Source organism: Melospiza georgiana, chromosome 2, assembly GCF_028018845.1.
Source record: "Melospiza georgiana isolate bMelGeo1 chromosome 2, bMelGeo1.pri, whole genome shotgun sequence".
Taxonomy (NCBI): Eukaryota; Metazoa; Chordata; class Aves; order Passeriformes; family Passerellidae; genus Melospiza; species Melospiza georgiana.
This window is the reverse complement of record NC_080431.1, coordinates 2,727,575-2,744,845: the sequence shown is the minus strand read 5'-3', so window position 1 is coordinate 2,744,845 and position 17,271 is coordinate 2,727,575. Positions and strand designations below refer to the sequence as shown.

The window sequence follows — 17,271 nt, the reverse complement described above, 5'->3', positions numbered from 1 at the left end:
TTAAACAGACACAACGGTGCTGTGACTGCTTTAAACAAACATCAGCCCTAAAATCTGTAAGAAGAGACAGGTTTTGCATCTGCACCAGACGTCGTCAGGTTAAACATTTTGCCCCGACCGAGGATATTCTGAACACCTACAAGCATATGGAGGGCATGAAGCTTTAGCATTCCTCCAGTAGCACCACAGACACAGCCAGAGGAGAGCTGGGACCTCTATAACTTAGATTAATTGCTTATTATGGGTAGGAGGAGAGGCAGTGTGGGAGTGCTGCGGCCTCAAATAACAACTGAGAGCAGCCAAGGCACTCTCCAGAGCCCTCAGGGCTGAGTCCCTGAGTGTTTCCCCCTGCTCTGATGTCTGTCCCTCTCTGGGATCCCACTGTGTCCCCTTCTCCAGGAGCTGCCCTGACCCACAGCCCTCCAGTATCACTTACACATTCCTGCACACAAGGCTATGGCAAGGCCCCAGCCCATTTTAAGCCTCACTTCTCATTTTTCTGTCTCATTTTTCTCTGTCAGGCTGTCAAAAAGCGCTGCTGAACCTCCAGGCTCAGTCCCTGGCACCAGCACCAGGGGCTGTCACCTGCCACCAGTGCAGGACACCACAGGGCTGTGCAGCTGGCTGCAGATTTTCACTCCTATCTAAGGTTTGAGATTAGTCTGCTTTGACAATGATTTCATGGCACAGGGCTGCCCAGCACCCCTCACTGGTGTTTATTTGTGGCTGTGTTTAAGGATAGGCTGGGCTGGCCTGCGGACACTGACAGAGGAGATGGAGAGATCACAGATCATTCCCTGAGCTGCAAGAAGCTCCTCCACAGAGGGAACTCCCATGCTGGGACCCCACAGTGCCCTGTGTGTCACCAGGCAGTGATGGAGAGACGCTGCACTGCCTAGCAATGTGCAGGGATGTGGCAGTGGAGGGGTAACTGGGAAGGAAAGTAGGAATAAAATCACCTTTGATGCTGCCCTCCTCAGAAATCCACTCAGTATCAAAGCCAAGCAGCAGCAGGAGGAGCATTTCACTAAGAGCTCTCCTGAAGCAGCTGTGAGAGGTTCCCAACCTTGCAGGCAGCCTCCTTCCTCCCCTCCTCGCCTCCCCACGAGCTGAGAGCATGGCACTGTGCTAGGCATGTGCAGCCTCTGCCACCCTCTGTGCCACAAAGCACAGAATGGAACAGGAGAGACAAAAGGGAACAACAAATATCCCCCTGTGGAGCCCCTGCACAGAACCCAGCAGGTGGAAACAGTGCTCAGCCTGAATTTGGTCCCCTCTAGAGGATATCAGCTTCTACTGGCTGTGAACAGGCAACTGGAAATTATGGTTCCACACTGTTTTTATCTCTGTTGCAGTTCAAATCTGCTACTGGACGGACCACAGACATTTTGCTTCTGTTTGGAATGAAAAACATGCAGCCCTGGTTTCTGCAATCAGGTCTCCAAACCCAAACAAGATAGTTATGATTTCCAACTCCCTTAGTCATCAGATTGCTGCAGCACATCCCTATAAAATCATTCTTTGCAGCAATGATTTGCCACACAGTGGTGCAAGGTCTTTGGAAAAAATGTACTTGACTGAGAAAATGCTGTTTAAACAGTTTGGAGTTTTTCCCAAAAATGTGTTGCTGTTTTTTGTTTGTTTGGTTGGTTTTTAATGTTACCTCCTAGAAATAATTGCTTCTGTAAGCATGTTAGTTTCCTACACGTTAAACACTCACCAAGCAAAATTTTCCAAACACAATTTTGCGTGAGCCATCTTCTCTCAATATATAAATTTAAAAGCAGAGCCCATTAGCATGCCTGCCTTTCTCCTCCCACTTTTTCTATTTCTGCCCTCTGGCACGGCAGCAGGAGGCAATTAGAGTGGCCAGTGTGTGGCTGAGGATGCAGCACAAAGCCCGGGCCAGGAAGGAGGAGGCAGGCAAGGTCCATGGCAGTCGCACAGCAGGCTGCAGGGTCAATGCAGCTCTCCCCTCTGCCTTTGCTCCATTTCCCTCAGCCTTCCCATCCAATTGCCCTGGTGGGAAGTGTGCTGCACCGCAAGGAGAGGTCTGACAGCAAGGTTTTCTGTGCTCCCTTTTGAAACCTGCCTCGTGTCAGGCTCTGGTCTCTTGCCCAGTGACACACAGAACACCCTCCAGGGCCTGGTTCTGAAGCAGCAGAGGAGCAGAGTGCTTTTCTCTCTGACTCTGCCTGCTTTGCTGACACAGGATTTGGCACTATCCTTCATGCTAAAAATAATTTTACACTCCTTCAGTAAGAGTATGACATTTTGTGCATTGTACAACTGAGTCTCTTTAACACTACTTAACTAAAGCTCTTCTTTCACCACGTCTTCATTATGCCCTTAGGTGTCAACACACTCTTCAGCTGCTCTCTGTCAATGAGATAATTCTTATCTCATCATAGTGATGATGTTCCAGAGTGTGTTGAAAACCCAGGATTAAAAATGAATGTTTCAAATGCAATTAGGAACATTGCACAGGTTGAAAATTAATTCCTAGTTCACACATTGATCTAAGAGGGAGTCTAAGTGCATTTTTAGGTCTGTGAGCACTACTAAAAAAAAAAGAGGGATTACTCAGATGATTAAAGTTAACATGACTTGTCAGAGAAGAGCCTAAGTGTATTTGGACCCAATTCAGAAAGATACTTAGGAACATGGCTGTCTGTAACCTATGAAACACTAAGCACTTACAACACCACCAAAGGGCAGAAGGAAAAGGAAAATCCCACAATGGCCAAATCTGCCAGCTGTGTTTTTCTCAAAAAAAAACTCTGCTCAGTCTTACAGTAGGTTTCATATCCTTAGCACAAAAATCTTTCACAAATTGGATGAATAATAGCAAATAACTAATAAAATAACCACAGCAATGATAACAATAATAATATTAAATCCTTCTCTCAAGAGAGAAGGTGGTAAAGAGTGGAAACAAATTCTAATTACAGGAGATGAAGGAATCAAAGAGGTTCATGAGCAATGCAAGATCTAGTGTGTCACCTTGCCGCCGCGTTGGTGATTATTTTCAGACTGCTGGGATTACGGATCAGCTTATCCAGGATGCTGACAATCTGCTCAAACTTGGGTCTGTTGTTTCTGTCCTTCTGCCAGCAGTCCAGCATCAGCTGATACAAGGCAGCTGGGCAGTCCATGGGAGGTGGCAAGCGGTACCCTTCATCCACAGCCTTAATCACCTGCGCAAGGAGAAAAGTTTGTGCAGACTTAAAGGCACTTTACAGCAACTTGGGTTTTTATCAGCTGTGAGAACGTTAACGTGGACATTGTGTGTTTAAACAAACGTGTTTATTCACTAATTGTCTCTCCTTTATCTGCAAAGTAAACCAGGCAGTCGATTAGGCATGCAGAAGGGGGAGTTAAGATACAGTGTGTGACTTTGAAGAAGGTGAGTGTGTGGAAAGGATCTCAGAAACTCACACTCACTTGAAATAAATCCATAAACAAAAGCCACAGTTAGCAAGAGCTTGCTTAAGTATACAAAACTTCAAAAGGTCCTGGATATCTCTCCTCTGATTACACTTAGAAAAACAACCTTTCCCCATCCTCCAGTGGATGCAGAACTCAAAACACCAACAAGAAAAACAGCCTACCCTGCTGAAAAATCAACATGCCCCTCACTGCCATCCTCAACCAGCAGACAAAAGGTCTTGTGGATGATGTCACAGGGCCACAAAATGTTTTTAAAACTTACCTCAGCTATACATTTTCTACTAGGCAGTGCAAGCCCAATTCCTTATAATTTGCCTAGGCTAATAAAATTTGTCTAGATTTTCTGTATTTTTTCCAGATGGACACATGCAAAACTAAGATTACTTTAGAATTTATGTTGTCCAGAAGATTTTTAATCCAGCCTTTTCACTAGAATCCAACACTTCTTGATCAGGCCTACAGCATCTATTGCCCCATAAACAAAAAAACGCAACGTAGAAAATTCAATGTAGAAAATGATAAAGCCATAGTCTGTTAATCTTTCCTTTTCATCTGTATCAATTAATTAAAAAGCAGAAGAAACTATTCTAAATCAGAACAAGGACAAGAGAACAGTTAATGTTTTAAGCAGCCATGAAGGAGAGGTACATAAATAGGTTAATCCTTCCATTTTAGATTTCAATGGGATATTATTAAAGACATTCCACTAATATACCAGTCTGCACAACAGGATACGTTAATCTCCACAAAAACAATCATTACCAATTAAAAGAAATGCATAATTTTCTGCAGAGACTTGGGTTGCAAGGGTACCCATTTAAAAGGAAGTTTTCTTCTCTTTTTCCTTGATTAACATAAAGTAGTACAGAAAAATGTTTGACTACAACTATGTAACTGACTTATTTATTTTAACTTAGAACTAGTAACAATATATATCATCTCCTTGGAAAATCTGTTTGTGTGAGTGACTGCACTCCATAAAATTTTGTCCATAAGAAACTCCTGTGGAATAAATCTAAAATTAATAAAACAACAGAAAAAGAACTCAAAATAGACATAACAAAAAATCTTCTTTGGGGAAATGTTACGCTTCTTTAAAAAATACTGGGAGAGCTCCATTAATCATTTGGATTGCAGGCTTGGACAGTTTACTAATGTTACAAAGAAACCTGTATTGGAAGTCTAATCAGATCACTCTCCTTCTCTATTTTATCCATTGATTACTTCCAGAAGCATTTTGGTTCCATTAAACTCTTAGCAGAAATGCTTTGCTTCTCTTTTTCACAAGTGCCAAGAGCAATTTATTCTGTGCATTTGACATTTGCAGAAAACTTCTATAGGATATTACACGAGTGGAACCAAAAGGGGATCAACAGAAATTTAGGAGGGTTTTCTAACAATGAGCTAAGGAATGTGAAATGCAATGACCTCATTGCAGTGGAATTATTTGCATCATCTTACAGAAAACCACCAATGGGATAAAATACTCTATTCTGCTCCTTCAGAGGTCCAAAACAGTCTGCAATAAATACGGTGGGTTTTTAAAGTTCTAAGGAACTTTTACTTCACCAGGGAGATCAAGTCTACATCTCCACACCTTACTGCACGTCACCATCAAAAACTCAGAGCCACCTGCTCTTGGCCTCCTTTCACAGCTCGATCCCTTATCTGAGAACACAAAAAGCCAACAGTTTACTCACATCCTGGTTGGACATCTCCCAGTAGGGTCTCTCCCCATAAGACATCACCTCCCAGAGGACAATGCCGTAGCTCCAGGCGTCGCTGGCTGACGTGAACTTCCGATAGGCGATGGCTTCTGGAGACGTCCATCGGATGGGAATCTTGCCCCCCTAGGGGCAAAACAAAACCAGAGAGTCCATTTGACCGCCCTGCCACAAATGTGATTTCACGTGGTTGATTATTTTACCTCTGAGATTCTCAGTAATCGTGATATTGGCGTAAGAAAAACTAGTGCAAGCTGGAAAACGCTGCTGCCATTTGTTATAAGAGCAAAAGAGAGAGTAAAACACATTTCAGTGCAAAATCTACTGATATCTAGATTTACCATAGATTTATCTATCTACAATATAGATTTATAGTACATTACAGCATACATACTTTATAGACACACATATATATACATATTTCATATATATATATATATATATGCATGTATGAGTGTGTAGCATAATTCACACAGATAAAAGTAAATGGTAAACCAAGTCTGGTTGATTTTCAGTTATGAAATGTTGGGAACTGCCACATACATCATTAAAGGTGAAAAAACCACTCCAAGGTCCTTGCTTATAACCCAGGTTCTTTTGCACAGCCCAGGAGAGCTGGATTTGGCTAATTTAAAGGCATTGAAGTGAATTCCCTGCATGGCTTCACCAGATTTTCTGGGACATTCAGGAAAATAAGGGGCCACGATGTTGCTTCACTACACTAAAGCCAAGCCTCCAGCTGAGACAGAAAGTCAGATTCAGATGGAGTCACTTGTGCAGTGGGAAGAGTGAAAAAATGTCAGCTGGGAGAGTGGCTTTGGACATTTTTTACAGTCATAAGAGAAGCAAGTCACCATTAAATGCCAAACTTGAAGAGAATTGAAGCTTCCAGTACAATTAACATGCTAGGTAGGGGAACATCTCTCTCTGGTCATGGCTACCACTTGGTGCTGTAGGTCAAGTTAAGAAAATGCACATAAGGAATCTCAGGCTGAGTTTCTAAAATGTGAGAATTAGAGGAAAGACAATTCCTGGTGATGCCAGCTTTGACAGAGTTTTTTGAGAGTCACACATGAGAAAATTAAGTTCTAAATGATAGCAGTGCAGAACTTGTTCCTGAAGGCAATTCTGGAGTGAATGTGTTTTAGTACAGAAAACTGTGAGAGTTTAAAGTTATTTCCAGTTCTGCATAACGTGCACAGAATATATTCTGAAGATTTCACACCAGACCAGCTCTTTGCAGTGCTTCTGACACCTCCATTATATTCCAGTCACACACCTCTCCTCACAACTTCTGTGGGGAGAGAGTGCTCTGACTTCCACTGAGTAACCAGCTGGAAAAAAAGAGATTCAAATATTTTACTGCTTTGCCTACACTCCCACGAACTGTACCTGCACTGAGGGTAGCTGTACAATCACCAGCTTTAGAATCACTGGCTTGATTAAGAATAGAAATGCAGGCATTAGTGTTAATGAGAAACCTAAATACAGTCTAACTACACTGAAGCATCTTCATTTTCATGGCTAATATTGCATAAATTAAATTAAGTACAAACAACACAGGCAGTCCTGACTCAGACTCCAAAATGTCACTGGATAGGCCTTAGAGGCTTGGCAAAGGACAGGGAGGGGATTGTCTTGGCACATGGTTTTCATGGATACCTTTCTGTTTAGCAGAGCTCCCTACCAAAAGAGAAATCTTCATTTCCCACACAACCCTTAAAATCAGGTGATCACCAAATTTACACAGCAAAAACAGGACACACAAGATAAACTGGAGTGTTTGAAACCACTGTTTTATCACTGAAGCCAGATGAAGAGCCTGATCTCTCTCTCTTGGAAATTAATCTATTGGATGATGGTCTTTAGTCACAAAAAGTACATTGTATTTTCCATGCTTTATAACTTTATTCACAATTCCCACTGCTGCTCCAGAACAGTACCAAGAACATAAAAATGACTTTGTTTTTCTCATACTCAATTAATAAGCTCCCTTTACAAGTGTCCAGGGGCCCTCGGCGAGCACAAGGCCCAGCCAAGAAACAAGGAAAGCTCTCCTGTAGCCTCGTGTTTTCACAAGAAATCCACTTACAGTTTTAGATGTGAGGCTGATAAAGAAATCAATCTCTCTGTTTTCTATGCTAGAAGTGAGCCCTGGTTTTCAATAAAGAACATGAATCTTGGGGGAAAGCCACATCCTAAATTTACATCAACAAAGACCCCACCACCACAAAGAGAATCAGACATCTCCCAATAGACAGGGGCAGGAATTTCATATTGGACAGAAGGTCTTTATAATCTTATGTAAAAAGTTATCTCTGAAATTGGAGAAACACTTTTACAAAAAAAGGAAAAAAAAAAGGCAGCATTAATTAGTCTCCTCACATTTTGGGACTGCTTTATTGCAGAAAGATTAAAAACTCAATGAAACAATTTCTGGCTTTGCTTTACTGAAAAAAGAAGGTGCATCTACCCCAGATCCTTCTTGCAATGAGTGTGAGTCAGTGACTTTCAAATTCTCTTTGCTAAGTCTCAGCTGTAATCCTATACAAACCTGCAGATCCACACAGCATTGCCATAAATAACTCAAAAATATTAATTAAAATGTAGTTAAAAAAAGAAATCAACTGCCAGTGAACAGAGTCTAAAAGTGTAATTTTGCTCTTCTGTTCCCCAATTTGTCATATAAATGTCATAATTATTTTTAAAAAGAGATTTTGCTGACTTTTTTTGGAATAATTTAAGAACAAGAACAGCAATATATTTACTGATTATTTTCTGAAGATAAGTACAGTTTTTATATATTTTTGTCATGGTCTGCCTTTAAGGACATGCTCATCATCAAGCTCAGCTCCCTAAATTTGAGTAGAAAGACAGTTTTGGTGTTAGAAATTGTAGGAGTTTGTTACTTCAGCTCAAAATCCCAGGCACTCTGGGTCAGAGAACCTCTCTCAGGGCTGGAAATCAGAGAGCTAGCAGTAACCAAAAGTTTTATCTTCTGTAGATGGAGCTGCTATTCCTGCACTATCTGTCTCTCCAATGTGATTCATCTAAAGTCAATGAAGTCCTCAATTTATTTCGAGCACGTCTGGCACTCCAGCACAAGGCAGCTGTTTCCAGGGCTTCAGAACCCATTCCAATATTCTGATTTATAATCTGTTACAGGGTGACAGCCACAGGCACCTAAGCCACAGGCCTGGGGAGGAGTGAATCAAGAAAAATGGATTCTAACTGAATTACTAGAAGGAGTTTGCAGAAAGAGCTGAAAGTAAAAGCCTGGCATTCATTCATTATACCAGGACTTAGGAGAGGCCAGGAGATATCTTAATGGCACAGAACAAGAGAGATTCATGTGAGTGAGATGAGCCAGTTTTACCTTTTTACACACCTGACATTATCAGATTCTGCTTGTCAGTCCCTTACTAATGCATGTTTTATATTGAAATCATCTCCTCCTTGAGTAGTCAGTGATGACAGAGCACTGTTCCTCTCCTCTGTGCTTTGGGGCAAGAGAATTTATGGGGTTTTGGTTCCTTTTTTACCACACCCTTCAATACATTCAGACTGTATCACTGTGATTTTGCATATTTAGGGAAAACACAACTGATTTCTGTCCAACACGGGCTGCATTTACATTAAAATGCCATGAATACTGGTGATGTATCTATGTGCTTAAATAGTCAAAGTTCATCTACAGATTACCCAAATATTGTCTTTGAGAGACATAATTACAGTCCCTCTGCAACTGTGATTGCTTAAATTCCCTTCCACTTCATAGTGTGTGATTAGTCCACCCACTTGTCATACAGACATGTGAAAAATAATAAGGATAAACCAGATCCATTTGAAATGACAATTTTAATACAATCTCAGTGTTTCAATTAAAAGTGAATAGATATGGAGAATGTGGATAATTACAGCACATCCCCTCAGGCACAAAGACTCTGTGAAAAAATTAAAAAATCCAAACAGTCAGCCTGGTTCACATGCTGGCTTCTGCTTCTGTAAGCAGGCAGACCCCAGGCTGCCAAAGGCCTTTTGTGGTATCAAGGCAGTGACAATAATTCAGGAGGTAAAAAAATGACCCTCTCAGTTAGGAAAGTTCCTTACAACTCCTGATTCCCTGTAATTCACACGTACACTTGTGATCTTTGCATTGTCCTTCAGGCTTCCGGTACAATAGCATGAATATCACAGATTGTGCATTGATATATAAAGGAATACATAAATTATTGATGTATAAAAGAATACATGTTCACAGCCTTAATGCAAAGCTTCAGACATGGCTTCTGAGAACAGCACAACATAAAATTTCACCCAGGCAGTGCTGAGTACTGAAAGCCTGGCTGGGCTTCTTGGGGGTAGATCAATTCTGACTTGCAATTATGAATTAAAGCAGTGAAATCATTCTCAGGCTTTGACATTTACAGGTGGAAAATAGGGGTAGACAAGAAGCCTAAATAGATAAAGCATCCATCTTTGCAGCTAACTCTATAAATTTCTAGGACCACTGATACTAAATGGACAACTGGGAGTAGGAAGAACTGGAGGACAGGGGGACATCAATATAATACACACTCTGCAATGTTTGAAATTTGAGTTATAATTTAGATTTTTTTTTTGTTGCTTTTTAAAATATCTTGTTGTCATCCTTTAGTTTTAAAAACATTTGTTTTGGGACAATTCTATTATTAGGCATGAAATAATTTGAGATGATACCATTATTTTTAAAAAGTGGCACTATTTTTGTCCTAAAATTAGTGGTTGCAAAATGTGCTAAGCCTAGGAAATGGTCCTGTGTTTTGTGAAATAGCCAAGCAGCAGGAACACAAACTGTTCATCTCTCTGCCAGTGGAGTGAAACTCTGTTTCACATCTGTGATCCCCATTTTTTCAGCTGGGGATCAAACATCCCACCTGGAAACACTCCCCTGACATCAACATAAGACTCACTTCAAAGGGAAATGTGAGCAAAAAAGATGAATATCAAATAGCCTTGTTCTTCTCTCAGAGCCAACATGTGGCACAGGTATATTCACAGCAACAACTCTTGAAAAAATAAATTAGATTTGTCCTAAGTTGTATTTGAAGGTTTTAATTACCTGAGCTTCTTCCTGTAGCAGTTTGCACACACACCATAAATGCCAGATGGAGTTTACTGAACACAGATGATTACACTTCACAAAATAGTTTCTTTCCATCTGATTTCACTATCTAATTGCAAATAAGCAGGTAGACTCAGAAAATAGGTGGCAGGGGGAGAGGAAGAGGAAATTCACATAGAACACTGGCTGAAAACACTGACAACTTGGGCAGCCTGATTTGTCCAAGCCACCTACAGACACGTCACTGATGTGACAGCTTCATCCAATGCTTCATTTTCAGCTTGATTTTAAGAGAGCAAACAAGTATCTGACACAGCAATACACCTATTTATTTATAATAATAATTACTATTATTATTAATAATCATATCTTTATAATATTTATTTATTAGTGCTGTAATACTACTGAGAATGAACACTGCTTTCTCCTGCTAATGTCTCTCCGTATTAACCATGCCAGATCTCTGCAGACAGTTTTCTAAAGTACTATATATTGCATATTTCTAACTCCTTGGCAAAGTTTATCAGAGGGCAAAGAAAACACTGAAAGGTCAAGTGAAGAATAGAGTCTTTATGCCTGCTAAGTTATGAAGGTATGATAAATGTATCTATTAATGTATGAGTATATAATGTGTAAGAAATCTGTCATTACTCATTTCTCATGTTATTTTATTTCAATCATGAAGAAGGCAGCATGTAAACCACTAAAATTATTGATTGCTCCTGTCAGTGTTCAGGAATGAAAGAAACCTCAGAAAACCCACATTAAGGTTATGTTGATACATTGCAATCTGGTTTGTACAGTGAAGATGAGGTGATCACTGTGAGCAATGCAAATTACACTTGACTAAGGTACTGGATGTCAATGTCACTTTTTGTAAAGCCTACAAAACCCACTTTAAATAGCATTAAAATGAACAACCAGATATCCAAGTATAGTACACCTATATACATAAAGCTAAAGGCTTCCATAAAAAAAGGGAAGTGTTACTCAAGGTCATAATCAGATGTGCATTTTTTTGTTTTACTCAGTTAGGAGTACAAGAGCAGGTATAATGACACACACTTGAAGAACATGATTGCAGTATGCCCCAGTCAGAAATACGTTTTATAATGCTAGAAAGCACAAAAAAATTCAATGGGTAGGATTTTTTTCTACTGTGTGGGAGCTAAATCAGCAGTGTAACTAAAACTTCTCAAAGCACACATGAAGGCGTAAATTATTGTGTGCCAAAAGAACTCAGGCTTTAATTGTAATATTCACTCCTTTACACAGCCAGGAGAAAGAAACAGAGCCAAGAATTTTGAATAGTCTAAGGAAAGTAATCTACCAACACAAGCCATACTTTTTGCCTGCACATTTTTTATTTTCTCCAGACATGAATTTAAAAATAATTGTGATGAGCTCCTGGTTTATTGAGCATCTCTGGGCAGACAGACTGACTGCCCTCTGCAACACAGCCTCAGATTTCAGATTTCCATCAGATTTGAGTCTTTGCCACAACCAACAAGAATTTAAAAAAGGTGAAGGAACACAGGAACTCACCCTTGTGGTGTAAGCAGCTTCTGGGTCATCCTCCAGCACACGAGAGAGACCAAAATCTGAGACTTTGCAGACCAGGTTGCTGTTGATGAGGATGTTCCGAGCAGCCAAATCCCGATGGACGTAGCCCATATCCGACAGGTACTTCATGCCAGATGCGATCCCTCGAAGCATGCCCACCAGCTGGATGACTGTGAACTGGGCATCATGCTTCTGGAAAACATTGGAAATGTCATCTCAGGGATTGCTCGTGCTCCTTCTTGCACAGATTTTTTCATAAATCGCCTGGAAGCTCCTCAAATGAAGAGCTCGTGAGTCAGGCGTTGTGATTTAAATGCCACATGTTGGTCTCCCAATCAGCTGAGGGAAGGGGACAGATTTGCAATTCAAATAAAAATTCGTTTTTCCCCTTCTTGCTGTCATCAGAGTTTTAATTTCCTAGATGGGGCACGTGTGAAAGCAGCACATAAATCTAAGTCATGCGTGCTCCTGAGACTGGAGTGTCAGAACATTACAGAAACAGATGTCCAACTTCCCTGCAAGGCCACAGGATTTTCTAGTGAAAATCCAAGCCTTCCCCAATGGCCTAATGAAAGTTTTCTATTACACAGGAATTCATTTAACAAAAGCAAATGCTGATGTGAGTCAGCGGCTTTCAAATTCTGTTAGTTTTAAACTCATTTCAAAAATTCAGAAATTACTGAAACATATTATGACTTAGCCTAGAAAGCATTGCTTGGACATATTTCAAATCATCTACTTCTGGGCATAATTCAAATCTCCCAACTCTTACTAATCCTGTTTGCTAACATCTACTTTTGATATTGATATATGGATACATAGACAATAGGACAGCATTTGCTGCAGTGCAGCTCCCAGATGAATTCCCCAGTGCTGTAAATGTAACCTCATGGGCAGCTCTCCAGCTCCTCATGCTGCTGCTTCTGGAATTTTATTAAATACAAGGGAGTTGGCTCTGTCACATGAGGAGATCTGACATGAATCAGTCTGCCAGACTGATTGCATCTATTTTTCATTTTTGGTTAGTGTACTTGGGGGTAATATTAGCACTGGAAACATTAGGCAAATATAAGACACAGTGAATACTTAAAGAGTCTCTCAGAACTCCCCTTCATGAAGAAATTAATATTTTAAAAGATTCTTAGCCGTTGTCTGTCCCTTTTTTATCAGAGCCAACACAAGAGAATTTTATATAGACTCTGGAAAAGATTTCGCTAAAAACCAGAAGGTTTCTAAGCATGAACAGAATCAGATGCTCAGAGAGCCTCTCAATGGCAATGAGGAAAGCAAACTAAGTAGTTCCAAAAGGCATTTATAAAAATGTTACAGGTCCTGAGTTGCCTGTGATATTAATGAGTCACAAGGTTCTTATCTATGCTTCCACATAACAGTAGTAAAAAAAAAAAAAAATCACATTAAAATGAAAGAACAAGCTGAACAACTGTTCTGTGCAGTCAGAAATTATTCTCCCTTCCTCAGGGCTCTCTTCAAGGATTTCAAGTCTAAACAAAATATATATAGTTCAGTACAGAGATATTTCATTCAGCTATACTGACACATTATTTATATGTATTTTACATGCTCCAGTGGACACCATAACATATATAGTACATAGAGAAACTAAGGTTGACAATCTATCCCCTTCTGGGGTTAAATGTCTAGTTCAATGTTATGAATTTGGGGGATAATGTCATTCAGCCGTGGCAGAACCAAAGCAGTCTCCCAGCCAAAGCTGAATTTGCCCTAACAAATTAAAATTAAACCAGTGTTTCCCCTCAGATGGGATTTCACTTCTCCTGCACTCCTTGTTTTGCCACAAGTAAATCTTGGTGACGCAGGGAGCATTTGAATTTTTTTAGGCTCACTACCAACTTTGACAGAAAACAAAGATAAATCAGCAACAGCATTAGTGTGTCTAAGGTTGGAAAAAGAAAACAGGCCAGTAAACGTTGCTAGTTAAACATTTCTAACATCCTCAGGTATGGGGCTATTCTCTCAACTTTTCATTACTGATAAAATTTCCACAAATCTATTAATTTTGAAAATCTCTTGTTTAGACAAAGAGACTGCCAACCAATAAGCATAACTGCACTACAGTCATAATTCAGCCTCCAGAAAAACAGTTCTCATTTTTTGTGTGCCAGAACGTTGCTTTGTTTTGTTCATTTTTAATAGATATGACACACTAATGCAACCAAAATTGCCTTAATTTTGGAATAATGCTTACTGCAAATGGACCAGCAGATCCCTAAGTGGCTTTCTGAGCACATCATGATACTCACAAACCTAAATTAAAATAAAAAAATATCAAGCAACAAGAGCTGCTGATGAATCAGTGCAGAGTGGCAGCAGACCCCTAACAGGTCCAGAACAAGAGCCACTTCTGCCCCATTTAGTTTCCTGTTGCACTTACTCGTAGGAAGCTGTCCAAGGATCCATTTTCCATATATTCAGTGACAATCATAACTGGCTTACCTGGAAATAGAGCACAGGGGTCAGGCCTTTCAAAGGAACACATTAGAACACCATCAGCAAACCCAAACATTTCAGGATTGTGTCCAAATCTTCCTAGCCCCAAGGATAATTTTTACATTATTCCTTTACATTTAGAAAGGAAGCAAAAGATGTGTGGGCAAACTGAGGCTGGGTGCAGATACAGATGGAAAGGAAAGTGCTCAGTAAAACACAGGGCACAGGAAAGAGAAGCAGAAATGTAAGATGGGCATTCCCTCCTTGCAGGAGCTCCTTTTCTCTGTGCTGGGATCTCAGACCACAAAAAATCCCTGATCCCTTGGACGTAGCTGGGACCTGAACATGCATTGGCAAACTCTAAGAAAACAGCCCTTGAAAAGCCTTTTTTGTTCCCCCAAAACTCATCCAGATATTTTCAGACCAGTTTTTGAAACCATTCCCTCCACCCTAGGGCATTCTGTGACACAACCAAGATTTTCTATGCAGCTCTGACAAGCTGGAGAGAAAGTAATGCAAAAATTCATGTGATGACAGGGAAGTTTTCAGACCAAGGTCATTGCCCTGCTAATTTTACCATCATATGGATTTTATTATTTCATAATATTTACTAATGCTTTGCTTATTTTCTCTTTGTGGTAGAGAGAAGGCTGGGTAAGACCATGAAGTTATTTAAGGAGATGAATTATTATTGCACATAAAACACAGGAAGACATCTGACCATAAAAGTAGGACAAAAGGCCTGCATATTGTATATGGGCATGGTGAAATTTTAGCTTTTAAAACTGAACAGCATGAGGCTTGAAAAAGGTACCCAGCTTAATTAAGAAGAAGAAAGCCATCAAAAAGCTAAGTCAATGGTAACAACTTTTTTTTCTGTTTGTTTTTCAAAAAATACAGCTTCTACCAAGTAGAAACCTTAGAAGAGAAATAGTAATTTCAAAGAATGAATTTAACACAAGAACATTATGAATTAATGGGTTCAAATATCTTCTTTCTGTGGTACAAATGATGTGTTATACTGTGGGAGTCACACTAATGAGTAATTAATTGACTCTCATCCATTCACCAGTAGGAAATACTGTATGCAAAATATTAATCTTGAATGATATAAGAGATGATACAGATAAGAGATCTAGCAATGTAAAAGCTCAAAAAAAAAATCTATTTATATTTAGTCTTGCTAGTCTAGAAAGAAAAGAAAAAGCACTTAACTTGCACTCTGTGTGTAACATGAATTCAAAGGGATTTCTGGTAACACCCAGAATATGCTGTTGGACCTTTCAAGTACAGGGCTATCCAAAACTTTCTATGATAAATTGATTTACTTTGCCCTGCACTTTGAAGCCAGGAGACAGGTGCCTGGTTTCTGTACAAACTCAGGCAATTTTACGAGACTTTATCAGAAGAACTTAAATTAGAGTAAGAAATATATCTTCCAAATTATTACAGGAGCATCTTCCTGCCTTGCTCACCCACACTCAAAAAATCTAAGTGCAGGGTTTCACCCTCATTCAGTTGGAAATGTGCCCATAATCAGAATCACATGCTCTGAAGTTTTAAAAGAACCCTCTGCATCCATTTATCAAAGCTCAGCCGTTTATAAATGATAACAAGTTGTGTCAACAGCATTGCCCAGGTTTATTAGAATAGCAGGCTGCAAATTGCTGTAAATTATTAGTAAACTAAGCAGAACATGTGTGCTGGTTATTAAGACTGCTGCCTGCAGTGTGCCCAGGAGTGCAGGGCAGCAGCTGGGAAATGCAGAAATCCACAAGGAGCAGAGGAAAAATTCTGTGCTGGAGGCAAGGCTGGAAGCCTGATATAGTGATTGATTTGTTAAAAAAAAAACCAAACAAAAAAACCCTCCAAACTCCCAAGCTTGTTCTTCTATCACCCTGCAGAATGTCCAATAGAACAAATAATTATATTTATTGTTATATTTAGTTTGTGCCATATACTTTTGCCCAGTAAAAGCAGCTCCAGAGCAGATTTCTCAGCTCCTGTTCTGGAGCTATCTGCAGAGGGTGTTGTACCCCTGAGGTTTTATTGGCTTCAGCAGGGAATATTCAGAGTTTGCTCCCTCACACATGGATGTGATGGGCAGCTGGCACTCCTGATCTCCTTCCCCTGCCCCCCAAACCAGGCAGCAGTGCTGTGAATGCACCTGAGTGGCAAACTCACTGAAAGTCACTCACACAGAGTACAGAGAGAATTAGTAATGCACATTCAAGAGCAATGCACAAATTCCTGCCTGTACAGCAATTAAATTATTGTCTCAAGTGCTCCAGGAATACAAAATGTAACAAAAGAGATTTTAGCTCAGCTGTGTGCAGGCTGATGCTGACGTTTCAAGTGATTTTGTGACTGCAAATCTTATTCTAACTGTACAAAATGTGTGTCACTACAAAGCAGGAGATAAACCTCAATTTATGCAGGCAGACCTTTCCTAATAGGACTGTGAGACCTAAGATAAACAAGAATTTCTTTGTTATTGAAATCAGCAAAATAGAATTTCATGAATCATACATAGAGAAGGCATTATTATTATTATAATTGTGACTCTTCATAACATGTAGTGTTTTACATACCTTTCACTAGTGACTTTTAGACATATTCTGGTGGGGTTTTCATTTCTTATACTTTTCAGCAGCATGCTATGAAATTTTTTCATGCCTATTCTTGTGAAACTTTGAGTTACACAATTAAAAACCAAAATTTTCTTCAAACTAATAAAACCATCTACTTAAACCCAAAGTGTTTGGCATGTTTCTGGTCAGTTAAACTAGAAACATCCTCAGCAAATTCCAAGCTGAGCACTGAAATGGCAAAGAGTTGCTTTGCCAGCAGGGTCCTCTGGAATGAACAAGAAAATATCCCACCAATTTGTTCTGCTTCCTGAAAAATCTTGGAGCACTCCTTTTTTCTTCTTCTTTTTTTTAAAGATTGCCTCATATAAAA

At 39.8% G+C, this 17,271-nt stretch overlaps 1 protein-coding gene across 1 annotated transcript in view; it reads right to left on the bottom strand.

Moving 5' to 3' along the window:
* The window catches only part of EPHA3 (EPH receptor A3), a 173,617-nt gene that overhangs the window by 11,339 nt on the left and 145,007 nt on the right, over positions 1-17,271 (bottom strand). The window contains exons 12-15 of the mRNA XM_058043854.1: positions 14,255-14,316; positions 11,824-12,033; positions 5,151-5,300; positions 3,004-3,197 (exon numbers count right to left, since the gene is read on the bottom strand). Of these exons, the coding sequence (XP_057899837.1) occupies positions 3,004-3,197; positions 5,151-5,300; positions 11,824-12,033; positions 14,255-14,316 (616 nt within the window). The remainder of the gene's footprint in view (positions 1-3,003; positions 3,198-5,150; positions 5,301-11,823; positions 12,034-14,254; positions 14,317-17,271) is intronic.